The sequence below is a fragment of the Ciconia boyciana genome, chromosome 6 (assembly GCF_034638445.1).
Source record: "Ciconia boyciana chromosome 6, ASM3463844v1, whole genome shotgun sequence".
NCBI classification, from domain to species: domain Eukaryota; kingdom Metazoa; phylum Chordata; class Aves; order Ciconiiformes; family Ciconiidae; genus Ciconia; species Ciconia boyciana.
Genome location: NC_132939.1, coordinates 55,044,234 through 55,069,926, shown reverse-complemented (window position 1 = coordinate 55,069,926; position 25,693 = coordinate 55,044,234). Strand labels below are relative to the sequence as shown.

General features: G+C 40.4%; 1 protein-coding gene across 1 annotated transcript; it reads left to right on the top strand.

Annotated features, from left to right (window-relative positions):
- The first annotated feature begins 3,246 nt into the window (after positions 1-3,246).
- Positions 3,247-14,350, top strand: LOC140652955 (alpha-1-antitrypsin-like). Its single transcript, XM_072864439.1, has 6 exons — positions 3,247-3,289; positions 3,673-3,759; positions 11,069-11,758; positions 12,249-12,519; positions 13,264-13,411; positions 14,144-14,350. Exons 3-6 carry the CDS (start codon positions 11,086-11,088, stop codon positions 14,348-14,350), a joined length of 1,299 nt encoding a protein of 432 aa, XP_072720540.1. The 5' UTR covers positions 3,247-3,289; positions 3,673-3,759; positions 11,069-11,085.
- Positions 14,351-25,693: the final 11,343 nt, after the last annotated feature.

The window sequence follows — 25,693 nt, the reverse complement described above, 5'->3', positions numbered from 1 at the left end:
TTGGTAATTGTGCTTTCTTCAGACTAACAGTTTTAAAGAAAACAATATTTCATTTTGTTTTGAATGGGAAACATTCATTTCTTGTCAGTGTCCTTGAGTATGATTAATACCCTGCTTACGCAAACTCAGCTCAGCACTGATGTTGTTGCAAATAACTTCGCTGGCTTCTTGTAAAAGAGAATTTCTATGACGAAAGTAGCTTTTCAGTTCAATCCTACCCCTGGAGATGAATTTATTACAAGTGAATTAGCCTGATTTATACAAATGAGTCTTTATTAGTCTTATATTTGATTGCATTCAGTTTCTTTTCCATAAGCCATTTGGAAACAAAATACTTATGATTTATTACTTTATTAAACAAGAACATATCCTTTGTGGTTGGAAAATGTTTGTTAACATCAATGTGATGCTCATATGGAAGGTCTGAAGAAGGCTTTGCCTGATGTGCAAATATCTTATTAAGGAAAAGTTGCTACATTGTTTACTATGTCTCATGTAGGCAACACAGACCACGTGGAAGATGCTCTGCTGAAGGAAAATGTTTGAAAGGAAAGAACAACATAGAATAAGGTAATTCACTAAGTGTTGTAGTCGTCATAAGAACTTTGGTTGCAGCCAGGAAAGAATCTCAGAGCAAGAGAAAACACCTGTGCACAGAGGAGAATGAAAGACGTAATGAAAAGTAGGTCCTAAAATGCAAATGAATGCAAAAGAGAGCATATGCCTAGACCTCATTTAGATTTGCTGTTCACACAGATGCAGATTCTTTAGCCATCAAAAAAACCCATACAATATCTCGCATATTCAAGGGACAGATACTGAAATGTACAACTGGAATTTAATTTCTGTTCCTGTATCTTCTATCTTTCAAGTCTGAGCTCTATCCCTCTGGTAGATCTTATGGATGAAATTTTAAGACATCTTGGGCCCTAGTTGCCCCAGCCAGAGATTACTACCTCATGCCTATGCCTGTCATTGTGGTGTCTCAGTCAAGGGTGACTGAGAAGAGGCATCAAATAGAGGCAAATATGCTCCAGCCCTTCAAACCGCTTCTAAGTTGGCAGGGTGGGAAAGATGGTGCAGCAATCAAGACAGAAAGCTTATGTAGGTACAACCTGAATACCAAAGCGTCTTGTGGAGGCATGTTCATGTAAGCCATTGATGGAAATGGGATTGTGCTAACCTGCCAGAATGTGAGCTGCAGAGGCTAAGGGCAACCACACAGCCTCTTCTTTTGCTCCCATTGAAACAGGGAAGAGAATCGTTGCATTAAACCATCTCGGTGACCTGTCAGAATCCTCAACATCCCAAAAGCTTACAGTGTCAAAGACTTATTTAAGAAAAGGGATATGAGCAATGGAATCATATCATAGACTTCATTTTATTGAATATATTAATTCAGCTAGCTGATCTGCCTCTTCTTCTTCACTATAGCCAACAATATTAATCTATTAAATAATAACAAATGATAACACTTTGCAAAGTTTAGCCCTAATATTTTCTATCTGGCTTTAGGAGCAAAAAAATTCAAGTATAATTCCAAAATATCTACGTAAGAGATTTTCTTAGTGTTTGTTTAAGGCCATGTCTGCAACAGAAAGATAAATAACGTAAGGCATCAATTTAAAATTAAATCCTAATGCCAAGAAGTTTCTCTGTGTAGACAACTTCATTCCAAAATCAGAACTTTTATTCTCTGGTGAACTTGTCATTCTAAAAGTTGTTTGCACAAGAAGGGTTCCTTTACACCAAGAGAAGAGGGTCTGTAGGGCAAATTTTGCTAGTAAAATGTTATCATTTCAGTACACCAGTTATGAGTAGTAAGATGCTTGTGAGAAGCCATGCTTTTAGTGTGATTCTGCTACCCTGCTTCCTGCAGGTAGAACTGTAAGTATGGAGCCTCAAGTTCTGGGGTTTATAAGAAAAGGAGCCCTGTGCCACCATCTTCTGGTAAAATCAAGGAATGGACATGACAAATTCTGTCTCATTTTGAAAACAGAAAGAAAAGAAGCTTTCTGGCTTGCTGTTGCTGTGTCAGTGGGGATTTTGATTTTCTTGTTATGTTTTAGCTGCAGGACTGGTGAAATGCTGTACCTGAACTGACTGCTGTCACTCAGGAGTAAGGGTTTGGTGTTATGGTAGGTAGTTCATGTACAGATCAGCTCAGTAGTGGGGAAGGAGGCATATTAAATATCAGAAATTATTAGGAAAAAAAAGAGAGTGAATCAGATAAGAACATTGTGCCGCTGTCTAAATCTCTGGATCATCCACACCTGGATTAGAGCATGTAGTTCTGGTCCTGTAATAACAGAAAGGATAAATGAGAACTGGAAAATCTCTAGAAAAGGGTGGTAAGGTTAATCAAAGGTCTGGAAAAGCTCCTGTTTGAGGTGAGAGATCTTCAGCCTGGAAAAGTGACAATTTAGATGGAATAAAGAAGGCAAAAACTATTTGTGGCACAGATTGGGTTAATGGAGACTGAATGTTTACCATCTTTCTAATTCCAAAGCTACAGACCATCACTCGAAGCATGTAGGAGCCATATTCAAAGCCAATAAAAGGAGATGGTTCTGCACACAGCAGATCCTGGAACCCCAAAGGTGTACCAGCCCAGTACTTGTTCCTCATGCACCTCCTCCTGGTATTCCCCTGCATGACAAACCTGGGCTGAGAGCACTTTCTGGGGAGAGTGTTCAGCCCCAGCCCAAGGAGAATAAATAGAAGTTCTTGAGCTCTCAACCATTTTTTGCACTGCCAACCTCAGGCTTTTCTTATTGAGGGAACATGTAAACTAATATAATAGGAAAGGTCAGAAAAGACCCGTGTTTACCCAGGTGCAATGGACAGACTCCCTGTTATGAGCTGCAGAAAGCAATGTGTTGTGTCCTTCTCCCACTACATAGGCACTGGCCCGAGATAAATCTAACCTATCAACAGGTGCCTCTATCTTAGAAATGTATTTCTGCATGGGCAAAGTGAATGCTTAGTGCTATCTATCCATAACTGTAGCTTTTGTAGTGAGTGTAAAGCAGTGGAAACTTAGGTCAGCTGCATCTCTTTGGTAAGCAAACCACTTTCAGTCCAAAGCATACAATGAACAATAGGTCAAAGATGCATAATTTCATCATTTTCCTGTTCTGTAATTCACTGTTCACACGTGGACAAACTTTGGAAAAGTGCTTCTGCAGGACTCTAGTTCAAGGCTCAAAGTGTCTCACTTAGAATCAGACAATAATTTAAGTTTGAAGGACTGCTGGGCTGCTCTGCTCCAGATTGATTACATATGGAGGTATAGCCTGTCTGCTTTACCAAGGTGGATTCTAGATCGTGATGCTTCCCAGCCACTGTTACTTCATCTAATCAAATGTCTTTTAGATGCCATGCTTTTACATAGACTTGCTGGATTTGCTAACTGAATATTTGCTCAAACCAATTTTATCACAGTTCTTCAGTAGGTTTTATCAGGTAACTAGAGTAAAGCTTAGATTCAGGAGCATTATGCTTTTAGAAATTGATTTTTAAAGTTCTCTCCTCCAATGAATGACACAGAATCTCAGTTGAAATATATGGTGATCTGGAACATCCAGTCTGGTTATAAAATATTGTAAAACAGTTTTAGCATTTACCAAACCTACTCTTCATCCATCTTGTACTGCTAAATCACTCCATCAGGTGTTGGACTGTCTACAAGCTCTTCCTGGAGAGGACATAAAAGAAAAGCTAATGATGATGAAAATGGACATACATCATTATTAAAAGGTAATATATAATAAATTGTTTTTTTTCATAAGTAAATGTAAGGATAATGAAAATATTCATGATAGCTAGTGAGAAATGGAGTCACACAAACTGTGAAAGCTGAGAAAGTGTGACTCATTTAACCTCAAACGCAAAGAAAATAAAACAACCAGCTTGGTTTCCAAAGTAAATGGCATCAAATTTTCATGTTTGTAGCCATTTGTCTTCTCTTAGTTACCCTCCATAACACTGCAGCTTATTGGCAAATTTCAGTCAGGTTTAACAGAGAGATGGGAGATTGAAAAACCATTATGCTACTCTGTGAAAATCAGTGAAATCCAAGTTTGTGCCTGCTGTGGGGAAGGCAGGCAGGACTCAGCTGCTTTAAATTCTGCTGGTCGCAGCAGGCAATGAGCATGTGGCAGGGAGCCCCAGCCCCAGCCCCAGCCCCAGCCCCAGCCCCAGCCCCAGCCCCAGCCCCAGCCCCAGCCCCAGCCTTGCTCCCCTGCCTGGTAGGAGTCATCCTGGATGCTGTGGAGTAAATCTGTGGTTATTGTGGTGAGGGAAGCCATAAATCCTTAGTAAACCAGGCTTTAATAACTCCACTGCTTACCAAACAGTTAAGTATTCTGCTTTGTCTTGTCTCTATCAGAGTGTAGTGAGTGCCACCATGTTTCCTCTGAGTCAGTTTTAAATTATTTTCTTTTCTGTAGGAGTGCAGTTTGAAAAAAAAAAGGTCATTAATGTTTGTACTATGAAAATTTCATGTGTGCTGTGAATCAGTACCATGCATTGACATTGTGCTCTTTATCTGCATTAGACTAGAACAGAGGGATAGGCTCAGATTTTTAATCTCATTAATTTCTTCACACCAGTTTATTAGTTGGCTGCTACTGAAGTCAATGGTAGGATAGTTTGCCTATAGAGGTGCTGGCTACTAAACCATCATAATACTTCAAGATCAGGTAAAGACAGGAGTTTCTGCCTCACCACAGCTTGCTGGAAGGAGTCTACATCTAACTAAAAATAAAATAATAAAACAGTGACAACTAATAGCATATTCTGTTCTGATGACAGATTCTCTGAAAGAGTTAATGTCTCTCAGCCTGGGCATTTACAGCCTAATCAACTTATTTCATTGCCTTACTTTTAATATACTATGGTTGTTTTCCTTTCATTTACACTTGACAGTGATTTTCAGGTTTTTCAACAAAATCTTGGTAAATAAAATATTTTTACATCACTTCATATCAAGATGGAAAAAAATCTAATTTTTACTAGCTTTTAGCAAAAAATGGTTTAAAACATTGTGGGAATTTCTGCATATAAAATCTAGTAAATGTGTAATTCTTCAAAGCTCTTAAAATTTTTTTTTAAGTTATTGTTATGTTATCAAAACATCATAATTAATTCGAGATAGCATTTCTTCAGGTTTTTTTTCAATTCAAATCATAACGCATTAATTATTGCCACAGGTTCTGATTTAGCAAAGATAATGTTTATCTTTAGCGGAACTACTCACACACTACTCATATGACTAGAATTAATAACACTTGCACACCTTGTGCAGTCAGGTATCACATTCAAAAACAATTCCTAGAGCCTTTGTTTCTTCTTCTATTTGAATTATTCTTGGAGGGAAACCTAAGTTTCCTATCTCCCAGGCTTGTGCTTGCATTATTAGGTTAACACATCATACTAGTGGATCTTTCTCTAGTACTACGAATACCTATAGGTGTGTGTGTATTTACATACATAAATATTATATGTCTTTCACAGGTAGATAAAAACACACACAATTATCCACACACAATTATCTACACACGTCACATAAGTAGTTTTTATATTTTATTCAATTTTTAAGCAGAAGATCCTCAGAAGGAAGGCTGGGAATTGTCTTTCCCTTCACTTTCTCATCGGCCTCTTGCAGCCTGAAGATGAGCTATTCCTCTGCCAAGTGGACGATTTGGGTCTGATTATCTCAGGTTGAATGGTTTGTAAGAACTGAGCATCTTGTATCCAGATCAAGTGATCAAGTGTTCCAGTCACTGGGTTAGTAAGCAAAAGATTAGCACTGCTGAGTTCAAAAAGAAAATGGTGTGCCCTGCCCTGTTTTGCTGCTTGATTATGCAGCCATATGAGACAAGCACGGGACAAGAGCTTTGGTTTGAAATTGGGGAGAAGAAGGTACAGTTCCCTTTCCAGTATTGCCTTTAGGCCCCTAAATGCAGCTCCCCACCAGTGTGCTCCCATTCAGAGGTGTGGAACACCTCATGTGTGGCATTTTGACACCTGACATAGCTTGGTGCTCCTGCTCAGGAGCCAGATGCTTGGGAGCTTGCAGAGAGGGACGTGTGTGTTGACCTGGCCAGCGTTCTCTGCTATGTATTACATAGTTCTCCCTCCTGGCACAGGCCCTCATCTATAGTAATGCTCTTTTCCAAGAAGGTGGTGAAATTCTTCACCAATACAGTCCAAAAAAAATTAGTATCTTCATAATTTACACTGTATTCCTTTTGAAGTTTGTATTTGATAAGAACATCTGCCAGTTGACATTCTCCTGCATATGGTTCAGCAGTAAGTAACAAAGCACACACATGAGCAGGCCACATCCACATGACAAAAACCTTTTGGATTACACTTTTGTGTTTACTTTTCCTCAACTTTTATATTTAAAATTCAATTATCAAGATTTCTACATGAAGAATTAATTTCTTGAAGACAGATGAAGCAAAACCTGCATGAAGGAACAAGCAAATCTGGGTTCCCTGATGGAGAAATGCAAATTAAAATGCAGGGCAGAGTTAATGGAAAATGAGAAGCATCTTCTGGGTTGGTCCTTGTGCTGGTTTTGGCTGGGATAGAGTTAATTTTCTTCATAGTAGCTAGTATGGGGCTGCGTTTTGGATTTGTGCTGGAAACAGCCTTGATATAACACAGGGATATTTTCGTTATTGCTGAGCAGTGCTTACACAGAGTCAAGGCCTTTCCTGCTTCTCACCCCACCCCACCAGCGAGTGGGCTGGGGGTGCACAAGAAGCTGGGAGGGGACACAGCCGGGACAGCTGACCCCAACTGACCCAAGGGATATTCCACACCATATGACGTCATGCTCAGCATGTAAAGCTGGGAAAGAAGGAAGGGGGGGGACGTTCGGAGTGATGGCGTTTGTCTTCCCAAGTCACCATTATGCGTGATGGAGCCCTGCTTTCCTGGAGATGGCTGAACACCTGCCTGCCCATGGGAAGGAGTGAATGAATTCCTTGTTTTGCTTTGCTTGCGTGCACAGCTTTTGCTTTCCCTATTAAACTGTCTTTAACTCAGCCCATGAGTTTTCTCACTTTTACTCTTCTGATTCTCTCCCTCATCCCACTGTGGGGGAGTGAGCGAGCGGCTGGGTGGGACTGAGTTGCTGGCTGGGGTTAAACCACGACAGTCCTTTAGGAGAACTTACTGTCAATATGACCAGTTAGTGTAATTCTAGGAAACTGTATACAAGTTGTCAGTATAAAACCCAAAGTTTAACATTGCTGAGAAAGTATGCTCCATTTTTCCAGCACATTGAAATTTTTAATTAGTGGGAGATTTCATTTTTTTTAAATTCTCCCCCTCTAATATCTTGGCAAGGTAGAAAATTATATGACAAAAGGAAATAAAATGTAAAGCTATAAAAGCAAGAAACCCCCGAAAACAGAAAAGAATAAGCGTTGGCTGTATTGGAAGGTAAGGGAGGAATTATGTGCATTATCTTTTATATATCTAGTTTTTTGGCATAGTGGAACCTGGAAAAGGAAGTCCTCTGGAGGCATTAGCTACTTGCTGGGCAACATGGCATCACTGAATTGCTATCGCCTGATGTAGTCAAGCTGTAAATCATAGTCCCACAATGCTCTTCGAGCTATAGACCACAATAAATGTGTTTTTGCTATTACAAGCAACATAAACATTTCCTGCTTTATGTGGTTTTAGATAGCATCAGAAGGTAGCCTGAAACAGACCCAGCTTTCAGAATCTCTGAGGCTGATAAACATACCTTTGGTTAGACAGTGAAGAAAATAACAAGGAATAATGAACAAAGTAGAAAGAACTTTGATTCTTAGCAGAGGTTATGTATATCTAGGTTTTTCTTTAAAGGTAAGATATACCACAGCATTTCATTGCAGCTGCGAGATTCTGGTAACAGACTGAGACTGAGGGTACAAAACTGTCTGTTATATCCCAAAGAAGGACATTAGCAGAGTATTGTGGTTGTAAGGCCAAATGTTCAGTCTTTAGGAAATACCAGAAGTAAAACTGTCCAGCCTTGATGTAAAAAAAACGGCTGTAATAATGGGAATAGGTATGACATGTTTTGCAAGCGATTTAATGACACAGCTGTAGAGACACTCAAAGTCCTGGTCTCTTGTCTCACTTCTGAGACTGGATATATTCTAATGGCTCCTGTGTTTCTGTCCTGTACTAACAGCTGCCCTCTCTTTCCTCCTCGTGACCTTCTCCAGGCACTTGCCTACCAGCTCTCATCCCCACCTTCCCTTCCTCCACTCTGTAAGATGGTTGCTTAATCCTCAGAGCTGCAACCATTTCTTCCCTGAAGCTTTGGTAATGTGAGGCAGCATTTCCAGCAGGCCGTGTGTTGTCCCTCCTAGCTGTGGTGCCTTCCCAATGTCTTTCCCCTTGATGGAAAACTAGGTATGAACAAGCATCATCAACTGCATAGCAGAGTTTAAAGATCCTCCTTGAACTGTATACCAGTGACATTCAGTAACATGCAGTCTTACAGGGAATAGCTCTGTTTCGGTGCTCCAAGGATAAATGCAATGGTAAGAGGAATGAATCCAAGGGGACACATACTGGCTTGCATTTCTTGATTGCCTTTCAGAGTTCCCTTACAGGTCCTGAACTTGGACTACAGGTGAAAAATCTCAACATTATTGCAGTGCCAGGATGAGCTAAGACCATCTGTGTTGGTATCTGTGTCCTTACATACATCTCTACTTAAAAAGGAGTCATCCTTCAGGCCATCCCTCCATTTATCTCTTTTCTGGCTCACTGCTAATAGACAAGCTGATCTCTATTAATGAAGATTTAGGATTATTGGTATGAGTTTACAGAGCCTGCTAGACTGGAAATGCTTAAGTTCCTGTTTTCCATCCTGTAAATCTTAGTCACTGTTTTATAAGCTCTAATAGGCTAGTGACCACATGCATTGCTGGCTATTCTTTGACAGTTCATAATCCACTTGTAGTTACTCAGCAATGGTTCAGTGATTTACAGATTTTGGATATTACCCTCACTTCGAAATATGATGGTTGCCATCAGCCTCTTGGGGTGTTCGGGCAATGTGGAATCAACAGGATGCAGACTGTATGTTTTGCATCTACATTATGGGAATGATACATGATACTATAACTATTAAGTGGCAATGACAAAACCATCCTATACAATGGAGAGGAGTGCCACAGGAGCAGCCAGATCTGTTAAAAAATTAATAGTTTGTCCTTGAGTGGTCTGTCCATATATGATGTTCAACTCTGAATACCATCCAGCGATGCCAGCATGTCTTCTTCAGCACTGGTTGAAAGGTGATTTGGCAGCCTGTTTTGTGTGCTGGTGGGGTCCTTTTCAGTTAAATATGACACAGAAGACTAACCTGAGGAAACAAGGTATTCACTGGCCACATGTCTCCCTTTGCAGCCAGTCTCTGGAACTGTCCAATGGAAGTGTTGTTTCTTAGTGGCGGTATTTTTGTTGTGTATTTTCTAAAAAGTCAGGAGAAAACTCTTTACCAACTCTCCAAATACCCAGTCACAGGCAATGGCCAACAGCAATGAGGGAACAGCTGTATTGACTGGAAACATCTCACTAGAGTGGTAATGTCACATGTTATTCTCTAAAGAACTCTAGAGACCGTTCACCAATCACATACAGTCTGCTCCCCTTAGGAAAAGACCCAAAACCATTAAACGTGGTGTCAAAGGTTGTGACTGAGGTATACAGTAAGGCAGAAGGGCTTTCTAAATCCAAAGGTAGCTTACCCTGTTTTGAAATCCTGACAGAGAGGTTATGACTCTGGCAGTGTCCCTGTCCCATGTATCGGTCCCCCAGGACCAAGCTAAGAGGGATGGTCTGGAAGGGAGGCTGCACTCCCTGGTGAGCTGTGCTGGCGGCTTCGTCCCCCACAGCCAGACCCAGGCAAGGGGTGACTTTCACACGAAGTCACAGCGTTCGGCTCCAGCCACAAAGGATATGGCTCTCCTGCCAGGCACCCACAGCAGCAGGCTTGTGTCAATCCACAAGCATGGAAGCAGCAGGAGATATAGTCGCTGCTCCGCTCCCTCTCGTCCGCAGCCCCACCACCCAGCACTGTTAGCTTGTGTCTGGGTTGGACAAAGTGTTCAGAGTTTCTAGCGTCATTACTGCTTGCTGTGCATCCTTACTGGCAAATTTTATTTGAACTAATTAATGATTAACGGGAGTGCTCTGCTTAATCTTGTTCAATGGTACTGAAGAGAAGAAGGAGCAGACAAGAGCAGATGTACACAGCAAGATCCTTTTTGTAGCACTGTAAGTATCCTTTCAGTTTTCCCCTGGATCATTTGGACATTTCATTTTGGGGGATTATGTTGTTGCCTGGGAAGGCCGCCTTTTTACATGTTACAAAGGGATATACCCGTTATGCAAAAAATCAAAACATGCCAAAACCCAGCAAGAACTGGCTGCTAGTGAAGAAGATATTTCACATAATTAAATAAACATTTGTTTTGGAAACAATAGAGATGCCTATAGAGTTTGCTACCACAGTGATCCAATATTTTATCTTTTAAGAAACTGTAAAAGTATTTTGTAGTTTTGGTCCTAGACAGTATGGTCTGTGTTTATATCACATTTTTGTTTAACACAGTGTTATTTAGTTTAATTCTTAATTTATTAGTTTAATTCTCTAATTATTTGATGAATTGAGGACGACTAACAGGGCTGCGGTAGCCATCCTGCAGTACTGAGTACAAAAACAACTTCTACCAGTTACTCTGGGGAAAAGGTCATAAGCTTCCAGTTATTTGCAAATTTTTAAAAATTCAGTCCTACTCTATTTTTAAAAGTTAGTATGATCAAAATTACCTCTTTTGAGAGAGTACTTGATTACACAAATATTGTATCAGGAGGCATATTCTCTCTGGGGATCACTGGCATGCATCAGGAACATGAAATATCCAAGTGTGGGATTTTGGAGAACAGGTGTGTTCTGAGAGCCTCATTTTACTTGGCTGGAGCACACAGCATGAATAAATTAATTTCCATGCTGTGTTTTGTGTGTCTATCTCTTTTCCAGAAACGGTTAAAAGGAAAATGAAGCCCACCTTCTCCTTGTGTTTATTGCTGGCTGGTTTGTACACTGTTGCCCAGTGTAATCAGCATCCTCGTTACCGCAATAAGCAGGATGATCCTAAAGGGACATATGACCCAGGACGCAGATCTCACGGGGAAGGAGTTTATCCAGTTAAGAACAAAACCTTTGTCAAACTAGTTCCCAGCAATGCTGACTTTGCATTTTCATTTTACAAGCTGGTCACATCCGAAGCAACCGATCAAAATATTTTCTTTTCACCCATAAGTATCTCTGCTTCCTTTGCAATGCTGGCACTTGGTGCCAAGTCAGCGACGCTGACGCAGATTCTGGAAGGGCTTGCCTTTAACCTGAAAAAGACTCAGGAGCAGGAAATACATGAAGGTTTTTGCCAGCTCCTCCACATGCTGAACCGTTCAGACAGTGAGCTCCAGCTGAGCCTGGGCAATGCCCTTTTTATAGAAGAGACGCTAAAACCACTACAGAAGTTCTTGGATGATGTCAAAAGCTTTTATGAATCTGAAGTCTTTTCTACTGACTTTAACAACTCCTCTGGTGCTGAGAATCAGATCAACAGTCACATTGAGGAAAAGACAAATGGGAAAATTGTTAAACTAGTGGAAAACCTTGATCCTCTCACTGCAATGGTTCTTGTTAACTATGTCTTCTTTAAAGGTAAGAAATATCAAAGGGTGCGAAGGCTGTAACTTAGATGCCTACTGCTTATTACAGGCAATGAAAACCTAAGAGAGAGAAACTGTAGTTTAAATATTTTAAATGGAGGAAACTATGTTCAGTATCTGGAAAATATTCCTGTAAAACCATGTATATTTGTTGTCAGTATAAAAGTTTGTGTTCTCACCTGGTTGAGTGAAAGACTGGAATTTTTAACAAATATCTTTGTTGAGTTTGGTAAATTCTTTAATGAGATTACAGACTCATGCTCTAGTAAAAGATGGTGTTTTCAGTATTATCTGTCTTTAATTGTCTTCAAGCACTTGGGGGACGGGGGGGGAAATCTGCAATGCTGTAATACCTGAGGGTGCAGTAACTTGAAAAAGATATTTGTTCTAATCAAAGGAAGGCTGTGGGACTAGATTCTGTTTTATTCACCATGACCATTCCTCTTTGTATTCCACTGAATTATTTTTCTTTTTGTCACAAGCCCACTGGAAGAAACCCTTCAGTACTTCATATACAAAACAGGAGGATTTTTTTGTGGATCAGAAAACATCTGTAAAAGTTGACATGATGTATCGAAAGGATTACTACAGAAATTACTTTGATGAAGAGCTGTCCTGTTGGCTGGTTCAGATACCTTACAATGGAAATGCTGCAGCATTATTTGTTTTGCCTGACGAAGGGAAGATGAAGCAGGTGGAAGATGCTCTCTTGAAAAGGACTGTGTCTAAATGGGAAAAGTTCCTCCAAGACAGGTAAGTGTTTTTGCTAAGGTGAGAGGTGACCAAGTTATAGATTAGTAGTGTTTATCTCACCAAGACAAAACATTAAAGGCCAGGTTATTTTACTGAACCCTATTCACTTAATGGTCCCTCTCTGTGCAGGACTTCCCTTTTCTTGGTTGGAAAATGAAAAAGAGCTGTGGGTAGTGAACGAATAGGGCATTGAACTTGGGATCCTTCTTGAGCTCAGCCACAAGTTGCTTAGCACCATGACGAAGTTAAAAGACCCTTGTTTCATATGGGCATTGTGAAACTACAATGGAGTAGCTATTTCTGAGGTATTGGGTGTTAGGGTGTTGAGGGCATTGTATGTAAAAGCAGAAATGTTATTCATTCACCATTACTGCAGCTATTTCTGTGGTGGCCCAGGCCCTGCTGTATATTCAAACAGCCTTAGGACAGCTAGCTATGATCTTTTGGAAAAAAAAAAAAAAAAAAAAAAGCTACCTGGCAGTAGTAGCTCTGTTTGCCACAGAGTTGCTATAGTTGTGTCTTCCACTCTACTCCTTGAACCCCACTGTGGAGGCAGAGGATAACATGGGCTCATTCTGCTCCAACCCTCCATGTTAGATAGCTAACCTGGTCAGAAGTGCTACCTGAACACTGAGAGCAGACTTTTAACATTTAGAAAAATAAATGTGAATTGTCACTATAGTGAAGCCATTGAGGAGTGTTACTTAGATGACAATTTGTCCCTATTTGTGTTATTTGTTACAGAAAAATACACCTGCACATTCCAAAATTTTCTATTTCTGGTACCTATGATGTGAAAAGGATAGTCAAAAAAGTGGGTATGATTGATCTGTTCACTGAACAAGCTGATCTGTCAGGGATTACTGAGGAGCCTGGACTGACGGTTTCAAAAGTAAGTCAGCACATGAAACACAGCGACCACAACATTTGTCTGTTCCCAGAAACCTGACATTAATATCCCGTGAAAAACTTATCCCAGTCTCTCTGAAGCATCACTCAGTCATCAACAGCTTCCAGTCTGGAGGCAAAGCAAGCCCTATCTTTCCTAAACCTGAAGCCAAACATGCTTACAAGGGGTTATACATACACGGTTCGAGGAAGAGGAAGAAGGCATACATATAATTAAATGTTCTTTTGGCTACCGAACAAAATTATCTAAAGGTAGCACATTAGCTTTGTAAAATTTCCTCTAATCCCGCCTACAGAGGGCAAAAGGCTGTTATTCCTGCCCTTCTAGTGCTCTCAAAAAGTTATTTTTTTCAGCTAGATGATAGGGTAAATTCACAATAATACATGAAGCTGCCAAAGGCAAAACTAAGTCTAGGCTAAATTACCAGGTTTCTTTGCTTCCCGAGTTTTTTGCCATCAGTCATCGTGAGCGCTCTTTGGCTGTCTGCTGTTTGAGGGTTACTCTCTGCACATGCATGCAGGAGGTAGCGGTAGCAGGAGTGGTCTGATGCGCTGCGGTGGGAAGGGAAGCTGCTGGTAATGACCTTCCCAGAGGCTCGTGCTGCCGGGTCTTGCCCCCAGCAGCGCTCTCTTTCGCAAGAGAGGGGAGGGTGGCTGGCTGCTCTCTTCTTGCCAGGTTGTCAGCTGGAGGTTGTTTTGCTTTGTGTGCTTGCAGGTGATCCACAGAGCAGTGCTAAATGTTCATGAGAATGGCACTGAAGCAGCGGGGGCCACGGTGAAGGAGGTTACCTGGAGATCTGGCGATTTTCCTCATCCGCCTCGAGTCAGATTCAACAGGCCCTTTCTCCTGGTGATTCTGGATAAATACACCCGCACCATCCTCTTCATAGGGAAAATCGTAAACCCTCTGAAAAATGACTGATTGACCAGAGGACATACATTTATGCACATTGGTGTCTAAATTCCTGTGATCCGGCAAAACATTTATGTGTACATACCACTACATACTAGTGCTCGTCTTTCAACCATTGTCCTTATATACGTTATTAACCCCTTAAAACACAAAAACTATTTTTCCTTGTCCAAAAGTCACTGGTATTCCCCATCAGTCTACAGCCAGGTATAGCTTGTAGCGTTAACGAAATACAAGTCACTTTTCACCGGTTTTGTAAGAAACGCGTCCTGACATGCTCCTGTGGGGTATTTGAGATGGTTTAAAGTCTCCGGATGATGTAGCTATTGCTGTACACTCATGGCGTGTGTACGGGAGAGCAAAAGGGAAATGGGGAAAAGGAGGTGGGAGGTACAAGTCCTGTCTGTTTAATCCACTAACCTTTGATGACTAGTCTTAAATGCAGATTCCCTTAATATTGGAGTCAATTGCCATTAATTTCTTTGGTTTTTAACCAAGTATGGCATGAAGCTGCAGGATCAGTGACTGGGACACTGGAGGACACGCCAATGTAAAGGGTTGCTGAGTGCAGCTGTTGTAGCTTGCCTCCCTCTGTCTCCTCAGTGGAAGCCCTCCTCATGAAGACAAGAAGGTTGTTTTTGCTTTACAAATAATGTTTATCCTACTAAGGAAGGAAGCCATATCAGCAAAAAGACTTTCTGTTTTACCTTACCAGTATAGCTATTATTGCCAATGCCCTGACATAACAGTCTGGTGGAGCAGTCCATGACATAGCATCAGTTTCCTTTTTATGGATTTGTTGTCACTGTCATTTCTCTTTTCTCCTACTGACACTGCCTTCACTATCACACTTTCCAGCTAGACTTGTCAGACTGTGGTAGAAAAGAGGAGGAATGAAAAAATTTAACACCAGAGAGTTTGTATTTCTTCAGTAGGAACAGCAGAGCTTTCCTAGGGACTGTTAACGTGCTTTAAACTGTCATAGACACACATCCAAATGCAGGTAATATTTGAGAAGTCACCTTTCTAAATATTAACTGTGGGTTACTGTTACAGAGTAAAAACATACTGTGACTTGACATTTGTACCTTTTCACTTGAGGTTTCTTGAGTCTAACTTATTGCTATTGTGTTGTTTTATAGTGACACAATTGATAGGATTTTAACATACTAGCTACACTAGATAGTTGTACAGTTATGAAAGGAAAGAAACACAAATCAGTAAATATTCAAATTATTTTATTATTTTTTATTTAATTTTTTAAACACCTTAGCATGTTTTATTAAAATATAGAAGGCCAATGAAAGCTCTTAAATTACAGATTGATTAAATCTTTTGCTATAGAATATCTGAAACCAGTAGAAAAAAAGTAAAATATAAATGACAACTTTTCAGACTTCAGTCTCTTAAAGTGTCTGTGAAAAATATAACTCAAAAATTATGGTGACTATTTCTAAAATAGGATTATCTTGATTGGTTTGGGGATCTTTATTTTCTTTGATATTTAATTAATGCTGTCAGTATTAGTAAATTGTAGCTGTAAGTATACCAATAAGGAATATAAGAACCTTTCCATGTCTATCTGCCAGCCATGTAACACTTGACATCCACTCTCAAAGCCCTCCCCAAAATCATGTAAACCAATGACAAAAGTTTCCTACTCATAACTATTTAGTCTGTTCAATATTTAGTAACAAACAGTTGGCTTCATACCTCTAAACATATAAGGACTTGGTCTTGATGTAATACAGATAAGCTGATTCTACAGAAGATCATTTAAAAGTTCTTGGCAAATCTCAGGGCTAATTCAGGACGGTATGCCAAAGTCCAGCTTTGCAAAGACAAATGACTCTGCAGGCGAATACCAAGAGACATTATGTTTGTTGTTCCTCACAGACCTCAGATCAATAGTCTCTGTTTGTTAGTAGGAAAAAAATATCTAAACAATATTTTGCCAATCAGATCTCACTTTGAGAGGTAACCTTGTTGCTTAATTTATTTGAAAGCAGGTGGAGAAAAATCAAGCTGAATTAAGAAATGGGTAACTAAAAAATATCAAGAACCTATTGTTGGTAGGGAATCATCCTCAAATGGGAGTAGGGACCATATACATGTGTCTTGCTTGGTTTTCTTTCTATTTTGACAGAAATCAGGGAACTCCCATCACTGGAAATGTGCAGCAGAGAGCAAATTCGTGTGGTAACTAATGAGTGCAGAAGGATTGCAGAACTCCCCAAAACTCAGGTTAACCTGAGTGACAGAGTAACCTGAGTGACCTTAAGGTTGTCACAAATCCAGTGCAGTCTTGGTTTGTTCAGGACAGTGTTTCTTTCAGTCTGCTGGGTTTTTGCTTCTTCTTTCCTGGATTTTTCTTTCTTGGTGTGTTTGCTGACTGTAACTTTCATGACCAAGAAGCCTTCAGTGCAACAGACTTTCTTCCTAGCTAGTCAAGAGTTTCTGCTGCTGTGTGCAAGTACTGTGGCATGCCCCTTCAATGCAGTGAAGTTGCTGGAGGATGGAGCTGACCTGATGCACCACCAGAGGGACAAAGTGCAAAGGACATCTTCTAACCCAGCCTGCACTGAAGCCTACACACAAACCTGATCTGGCAGTGCATGCAACCATGTGTGCTCAGGAGCTGCAGCCTCAGCACTGCCTGTGTGGACCCTAAGAGAAATCTGTGATGGTAAGGCTGAAAGTAGTCTTCTGTAAAGACTGTTTTAGGTTAACAGCCATAGAAGAAGAATTGCAAGCACAGCAGAAGCTTTGGAAAGCACACACTGAGCAGCTCTCTGAAATAAGGAGAAAAGGAAAACAAGCATTGTGGGAATAGCAGTAAACTGTGTGTTTGTTGTCATAACTAGGAAGGAGTTATCTACAGAAGTGAAACAAAGTCTAAAAGCATAAATAAAGAGCTCAGAAACCAGGATTAATCCATGGTGGAGATAGATTTAAGCTCTACCTACAAACTACGTGAAGTTCAAAAGACATTGGAAGAAAATTAGCAGCAATTTTGAGTAGTGCTAAAGATCATAAAAGAAGGAACAAGCAAAAAGAAGCAAAGTGTATATGGGTGTAGGGGCAGAGAGGGAAATAATAGGCTTGAAGTAAATCAAGGAAAATAACATATTTCAAAGAGCCAGTGGTTAGCGCCAATGCGCAGGTCTGTCATTGTTCCCAGTGCTGTGCAGCATCTGCTAAGAAGAAACTAAAGGCATATAACATAAGCAACAGCCTTAAAGGTCATGGGCTGAAAAGCAAATTCTGCTTTTCTGCTGGAAAGACCTACTAATGCTCTGTTAAACGTAAGCACAAATAAGAGCCCATATTTTGACAATGGTAGAAGGCACAGGCTGCTTAATGGGAAAAATTCCTGACAAAGCTGAGGTGCGTAGCTCTGATGCCAGTGTATCCTCATCAAACAGGAGATCTCATAGAACCATACCATAATTTAAGTCCTTTGCAAAGTAATCACCTTTTAATTTGTTTTCTAATACATAACTAAATGGTCACATCTTGTTAGTATTTTCTTGATACTGAATAACCTATCATGTTCTTGTACTGTATGATACAGTTCTTTCTGCATGTCATTCTTAGGACATAATGATAAAGAAAAATTTTAGCAAGGTTTACAAAGTTCTGGTGGGGATTGACCCCCTGATACTTCAGGAATGTTGAGGTAAGAGTGTCCCTTAATGACAGCATGCCTTTCCTTGTGGTCTTCATTGATCAGTGCACCCACATCATTATCTTAATGGGAAAAGTGTTATCCCTGCAGGAAAATAGTACTGTTCATATCACAGACCCACCACTTGGGGGTGTCCAGTTTCTCAAAATCAGATGTCATGCATTTCATTATGTACTCAGAGAGTCTAGCAATTGTCACACAATTAGTAATTAACAGATATTCCTGGGCAATACTATGTGAATTTCTCATCTCTCAAAGAACTTGCTGATTATTCAGTGCTGAAAACCTAGCTTCTATTGCCACCAGGAACTTGGCAGCTATGAAGGTGCTGTGGCCGAGATCCACATAGCCAGCGTCCATCACCAGCTAATCACACTAAGACCTAGGTTCAGGAAGCCCTTGTGAGAGATGTATTGCTCGAGGCAGTTCTCTCCTGCAGCCTTTACAGAGCGTTGGTATCCCCAAATACGACATGCATACCCCTGGCATATGTCAGATGGAGTTACCATCAGCATAATCACCTATGTGAGGTATGGCTGGGGCTCAGAATGGGGGGTCTGAAGGCATCAACAGTTTCATTGTTGTAATGGATCTAGAAAATGTTTTCTGGAATGGAGTGTATTTAATTGTACCAGTGGCTGCTAGGAGACTGCAAAAGTCAGACCAAAACAAATGAATGCATTTCACTCAAACATTTCCAAGCCTTTTTAATGGACAGCCATAATGTTAACTCAGTAATTCTGCTATATATTAGATTCCTGGCTTGTGCTCTGTCATTTGGCCAGGAGAAAAAATACCTGCAGGGAAGAATGGAAGGTCTGTGGTTATTTGACTCCTGCAAAGGCTTGGCAAAGAGTTGTATATCTCCTCTTCAATCACAACATGGTTTGGTCATCTTTGTCTTACATATAGCATGACATTTATTTCCTATTGGGAAAATACATATGAAGACAGTACAGTATTTTGATAATTAGATGCTGATGCACACAGGCAAGCCACTCACTGGAAGTACTGTTGCCTTTCACTCCCTTACTTTCTTGTTTGAAACTTCCCTCCTGTGCATGCTGAAGCTTGCGTGGTTCCAGGCTTCGGCTGCAGCTTTCTTCCAGATAAAGATTCACAGGATGCTTTTCCTGAGGACCAGTTTGATTTCTGAGAACTGCTTCTAGACTTTGGCCTCAGAGGTTGAAGTCACAGAGCTGTCAGAACATCTCACTAGCTCGTCCTACTTCACATTTCCAGGAATAGCCGCATGCTTCCACGTCCAGAAATCTAAGATTGCTGTAAGCCAGAAACAATATCATAACTCAGGAACAATTTCAGTTGTAAACCATTTCAGCCTGGGGAAAAGGGCTGGGAAAGAAGTAGGTTTATACTGTCCATCACAAATGGATGGCTCCATAAGCAAAGCATACTCTAGCTGAAGCTGTTGGCTTTCCATTCCATTCTTCATGTTTCTCATTCCCTCTGGGTAGCTGACTTTGACATTTCTTATAAGATTTCTGCAGTTTAAATGGACCTGCAAGAGTCTGTTATGGGTTAATTGAAAAATACATCTCAGACTTTTATCACAATACCTCTAAAAGCACCTAAACCACTAGATGCCTGCATTAAACAAAAGAGGAAAAGGAAGAGACCTTCCTCAGAAGCTGATTTACAGCCTCCAGGATGGTTTTACCTTCTTATCCAGTTGTCTTATGCTGTGTGGAGTGCAAGCAATAGAAGCAAAGGGTAGAAGACACCTTGGCTAAGGGGGCATCTTGAAAGTGGTGTGAATATGAGATAACAATTGTATTAGATCCCGTGTTGCCTGTGTTACTTATGGTACAGTTTCTTATTTCACCTGCATAAAAGAGTGGGTTTGACAGTGGTGATAAAGGGAATCACCTCTCTGCAAAACAAGGACCATGAAAATAGCTGCTCTTGTGAAATGGTGAGAAAATAGAAATGTTCTTGGAGATTCTGTGAAGAAACATGTCATGTCTTGAGGAGCACTGCTCTTCCCTGAAAAAAGGCAGAAGTCCATGGGGAGCAGGTGGGAGGGAGAGGGGAATTACCAATGTGGCTGAGATGTCCACGTTGTGCTGCGAGAGGCAGAGGCACAAGCTGAGGTCCCTCTTGCAGCTGCCATGAGACAGGGAAGCAGGGAAGCAAGAGCAGCCTGGCAGTACACTGGGGCTAATTAACTCATCTGTCTGGACAGGCCACCATGCAATGTAAACTTTGAGTCTTTGTAAGGCTCGACTGGAACTTAATTAACAGATGTTAAAGCTTTTGGCATAAATAAGCCAGAAAGTGATGCCAATGGAAAGAGAATCAAGGGAAATGATTGTAGGGAAGAAGATTTAACACTGAACTTTTCACCTCTGTCAGTTAGATGTTGTTTAGTTACAGGGCACAAGCTCAGACTCATGCAAGTGCAACTGCACCATTGCTTCTCCATTGCTTGGAGTCCAAATGTTGTCTGGGGTTTGCCCCTCACACACTGGCCACATAAGGTCCTTAAAGCTTTAAAACTTGGAAACATTCCGAATAAAGATTCTGCCCTTCTGTTAACTTTCCACTCCTGTGTCATTTTTATGTGACACCTCCATTTGCATTGTCTTTTATTTATGTACTGTACGGCATATATAAGGTTTTGGGTTTAAACTTTTGACTCCAGTTTTTGCATGTCCTTGAGTCTTTGGGGCAGGTTTCCTGAACTTCTTTCTCCAAGGCAAGCTCATGTGTAGGAGCTGGCAGCTGATGTGACACAATCACTTCTTGCTCCTTCTTCCTTATTTTGGAAGTACATGGGGCTCTCCTTGCACCAAGCCATGTAGCAGTTTAAGAGCACTGCAGCAAATGGAGTTTCTCTTCTGAGACATATTTATATCTGTTCTAACTGCCAGCAATTGCCACCTCAGTATCTGCTCAAAGACTGCTCCCTGCCAAGCTCGATGGGGTGATGGTTACCTCTCTCTTTATGATTTTGTAGATCTGGTACAGCGGAGTTAAACCCAGTGTTTAGTTTAGACCCATTTTCATCCAACTCATTCCATAAAGTCCTATGAATCATAAACGAAACTCAGCACTATTCCAATCTGAGGTGACTCACTTTTTGGACAGTTTTTGGATAGTATAACATGTGGAGGCTCCTTAAAGAAATAATTCATTTTCTGCACTAAAAAGCAATGAAGAAAAAGAGGAGGACAAATACACAGTTGGGGTAAACACACATAGTTTTAATTCTTGCTTCTTTAAAAAAAAAATCATTTCTGTAGTTGTGTTGCTGTACAAATGAAGGCATCACAGATATCCATCTTCATTTAGTTCAGCATAGCAAAATTAAAAGAGCAAATTAGTTCAGAGGCAGTCAGAGGAGTCTGATATGTCCCATCTTTTCATTTTTTAACAGTAAAGACTATGTTTATCTAGTTTATTTTTTACTGACATTGATCCCCAAAATGTTCTTCCCATGATGCCCCAAGAAATCCAGCTCTGTTTTCTTCCCAAAGCTTTCCAGTTGAACGTGACATGTGTGCTTTGGATGGAGGTGAAATTTGGGTGGGGGAAGATGATGAAAGGTCAAAAGAAGTTTAAGGGGAAAACAGCCTCTCTAAACACTTCAGTATTCATGGAGTTTGGCAACACTGAACTAACCACTGAGACCAAAGCCTTGTATCTCATTTCTGTGGGCAAAACGAAGAATTATTTTTGGCACTCTGTGGATTTAATGGGTGTTCCAGTCTTTCTTTAGAAACTACTTCAAAGACATTAATTAAAACCCTTTTTTCTCATTGTTTGCATGCTGGTCTTTGAGTTCAGTCATAGATCTGAACTAGCATAAATTAACCTCTGTAACAAATTGATGGCATTCTATGGAGACATGGGTAATTTTCACAATACTTTCTTACGCAGATGTCAATTCCATTCCTCACGATCTTGTAAATGACAGCCAGCAAACAAGAAGTCCACTGTGTGATTAGGTTTCACTCCCACATATTAACTGGTCACCCCAGTGAACAGTACTGATTGAGAGCTGTAAATTACCTAAACATCACCTGGAAAGCAGCAGTGTAGTTGAAACCTGGCTCATCTCAAGGTAGCCAGCAGCAACGCTGACTTCACATTTAGGTTTTACAAGCAGGTCATGGCAGAGGAAGGTGAGAAGAACATTTTATTCTCTCCTTTGAACCTTTCTACTGCCTTTGCAATGTTCTCCTGGGGGGGCAAAGCATCCATGTGGAGTTGGCTACCCAAAGACCTCACCTGACAGAGAGAGAAGAGCAGGAGATCCATGGAGGTTTTCTTTCAATTACTGCTAAGAAAGGTCCAGCTGAGCAAATGCAGTGCCCTGACTGTAAATGACAGCCCACAAGTTTCTGGACGATGACAGAGAGATGTATGTTGCTGAAGCTGGCAGAAACTGAAGAGAAGATCAATGAACAGTTTGAATGTAGAAAATTCTAATTAGGAACATATTTTTACCATGTGGCAGTTAAATACTGGAAGAGATTGCCCAGAGACATTGTGAAATCCTCGTCCTTGGAGGCATGTCCCTGAGGAACCTGATCTAAGTAGGCATGTTTTGAGCAGAGGGTTGGACTAGATGACCTCTGGAGGTTCCTTCCAACCTAGATTTTGATTCTAAGATTCTGTTGCAGAGGGGCAAAAACCTGTGGGGAAAACACACTGTCACACTTGTTGACTGTGTTTTCTTTAAAAGTAAAATATGTTGTACGGAGGGACAGTTTCAGAAATATAATGTTTTAATGTCTGATTATGATCCCCAAGTTTTAATATTTCTCTGCCATATTGATTGATTATAAGGTTGCTGCAAGAAACCATTGGACAACACAGCTGGACAGAATTTGAACAGGATTTTATTACTGAGTGGATGCACATGTTTTGTTAGAGGAGCACAGCACACCTCTCTTTTCTACTTCAGTCTCTTTCTGCCATTTCCAGTTCTCCTCTCTCCACTAGGTCTCTTTCCAGCCCCTGGGCTGGGTTTCCTCAGATGCAATTGCACCAGGGAGTCACTGCATCAGGGACTTCCCCTCACACTTCCACTGTCCAATCTCTGTTCTTATGAAATTTGCCCACTCTCCATGCAGGATGTTCACAAAGCCCTGCTGAATTTTGCTGGGAGGCACAGGGAGGCTGCATTAGCCAGGAACTGCTGAACATAGGTTTAGTTCTTGTCCTCTTACTATTCAGTGGTCCTTATTGATTGCAACTGTAGGTTAAATTGTCTGTAGCAAAAAATGAGGAAAACTTGGCTTAGAGTTTTGGGTTTGGAAATCCATGTAAGGCAATTTCCTGATCTTGTGCTTGTACTACAAACGACATGTGAACAAAAGAAAAGGTCTCATTTTTAAAGTATAAATGAAGATGCTGTAAACTTAAAACTGTGACTATCTCTGTGCAGGCCTAATGCCACCTTGAGAAGCCTAGCTCTGCACTGTACTCAGGGCTTTTGCATCCTGACACAGTGGTACATGTTGGAGATATTACAGGCTTGGGGGCTTGGCCATATAGATTGTGGTTTCTTGGGTGATCCAAACTTTTGACATAGCCAAACAACTGGAATATGAATTTCGTATAGGCATTGCCAATGTTTAGCTTGAAAACAGCCTCTACCAAAACTTAAAACGAAGAACATGTTAATCTTATTAACTGAGACCTGTTTTTAAATTGGATGAGGGGAAGCAAAGTTTGTATGAGAAGACAACTTGAAATTGCAAGAATTCAACCACACAATACTTGAAAAGCAAAGAAAACTTGCAAGGAGTGATCTTTATTTCATATGCATACATGCATCACTAGCCAGCTGTGCTAACAGATAGTGTGCCAACACCAAGCTGTCAGATTAGGCTGGGGTAATTAAACCTTATTGCTTTGTTAGGCATGGCTCATTGAACAGCCACTGTGTAACTCTTCACAGAAATTAATGAATTCTTACAGCCCTAACTGAGCAAAAACATGAGGCTAGTTTTCTTCAATATCAACTACAAAAATCAACATGGTTGTCTCCTATGAAAGTATAAACACAATACATCAGATCAGAACAACCTTGCACACAAACTGTGTTTATATTAGAGCTAAGAGCAAAATTGTGTTTCTTTAGCAAACGTGCTAAAGAGAAAAATGAAGCAAGCCAGTGAGAGACATTTTAGTGCATCCAGAACCTGTGTTTGCACGTCTAATGTAAGATTTTAGGTTGCTGTTTTTAAAAAGTCTCTTTTAAGCCAATCATTACTACTCAAAAAAAAAAAAGGTTAAATAACAGCTACTTAGGACCAGTAAGACTTTTCCATGGACAAAATTTCCACTAGCATAACTAGAGTTTTCAAAGTTGGAGTCTTAAAATTACACTCTTTAAGTCACAGCAGGGCTCCTGGATAAAAACATGACTTGGCCAGCAAATATCAAGCACCTTAACATTTCTTTCAACCATCTGCCAAATGTAAGCATGAAGTACAGATGATTATTAAGACTCTTTTGTTTTGGTTCATAAACATGGATTTAGAAAATCTGTTTCCAGCCATTCTGGTGTAAGAAGTTTACTTTCCACATGACACAGAAAACTCTATAAAATACATAAATTCTATAGTTTTTCTCTGAATCAATAAATACTATACATGGACAGGAAACTTTTGAGGATTTAATGAATGAAATGGGATATTATCCTTTCTTTACTGAGATTTTAGAGCTGAAATATTATCTTCAAGGCGTTGCAATATGAAAATGGAAACACAGCCATTTTGTACATTTCTTTATAACTGAGTTGCATTTCTCACTGCACTTCTCTAGTTAGGAGTGCTTTTTACATAGGTAACTATTAAAAGAAAACTAAAGAAAATGTTGAAAACATTTTAAAACTATGGAATATGAAATTTGTTATCCTAAAGTCACGATTTTAATGGCAGTCAGGAACTGAACCCTGCTGTGTTATGCTTGACTGACATGTGAAACCCAGTTCTGTCTAGATTCAATGAGAACCATAGATCTATGTTCCTTCTGGATAATTTGACAATACCGTTATTATCTGTAACTTCCATAGTCATTGTTTGAAATGGATATGTTTACCTCTCAAATTATGCAAATTATTATATTAAAGACTCATTAGAGTAACAAGTTCCTGACTTAGAGTTCTCATTAATCTCCATCTACAGGACAAATGAGCATGCAGGATCTGCCAAATGGGATAACAGAGCTAAGACAAATATTTTTGGAAAAAGAAATGCAGGGAAGATTCTTATGTGAACCACCACCAGGCTGAGTATGGTTTATCTTCCATATATCCTCCTTCCCTGCTGACTTGAAGGCCAGGGGCAGGCAGACCTTTTAGTCCTGTTGTAAGAACAGAAATTCATGGGAAAATCTGACTGCAACCACATATGTCTTCAAGACATACTTTAGGTAGGTTCTTCAACCTAACACTGACTACTGCTCCAGAGCCCCAAACTGGCTCCCTCACAATGACTGCATCCTTTCAGCTAGAGTTTTGTGTTGGGTTAAGCAATGGTGAATTTTGGCAATGCATATATTGTCTTTGTGGACAGGACATGAAGACAGCCATGGGACAGCTGATACAGAGTGGTTCATGTCTATACCACATATGCGATATACAATGTAGGTGTTATAGATCTTCTGGAGTGGGGTGGCTGTGTCTGCTC

Bases quoted from the DNA above. Each gene is read 5' to 3' on its own strand.
- LOC140652955 (XM_072864439.1), top strand. From the start codon at position 11,086: ATGAAGCCCACCTTCTCCTTGTGTTTATTGCTGGCTGGTTTGTACACT. The intron at 12,520-13,263 runs GTAAGTGTTTTT...TATTTGTTACAG, and splicing joins GAAAAGTTCCTCCAAGACAG to AAAAATACACCTGCACATTC. The intron at 13,412-14,143 runs GTAAGTCAGCAC...GTGTGCTTGCAG, and splicing joins CTGGACTGACGGTTTCAAAA to GTGATCCACAGAGCAGTGCT.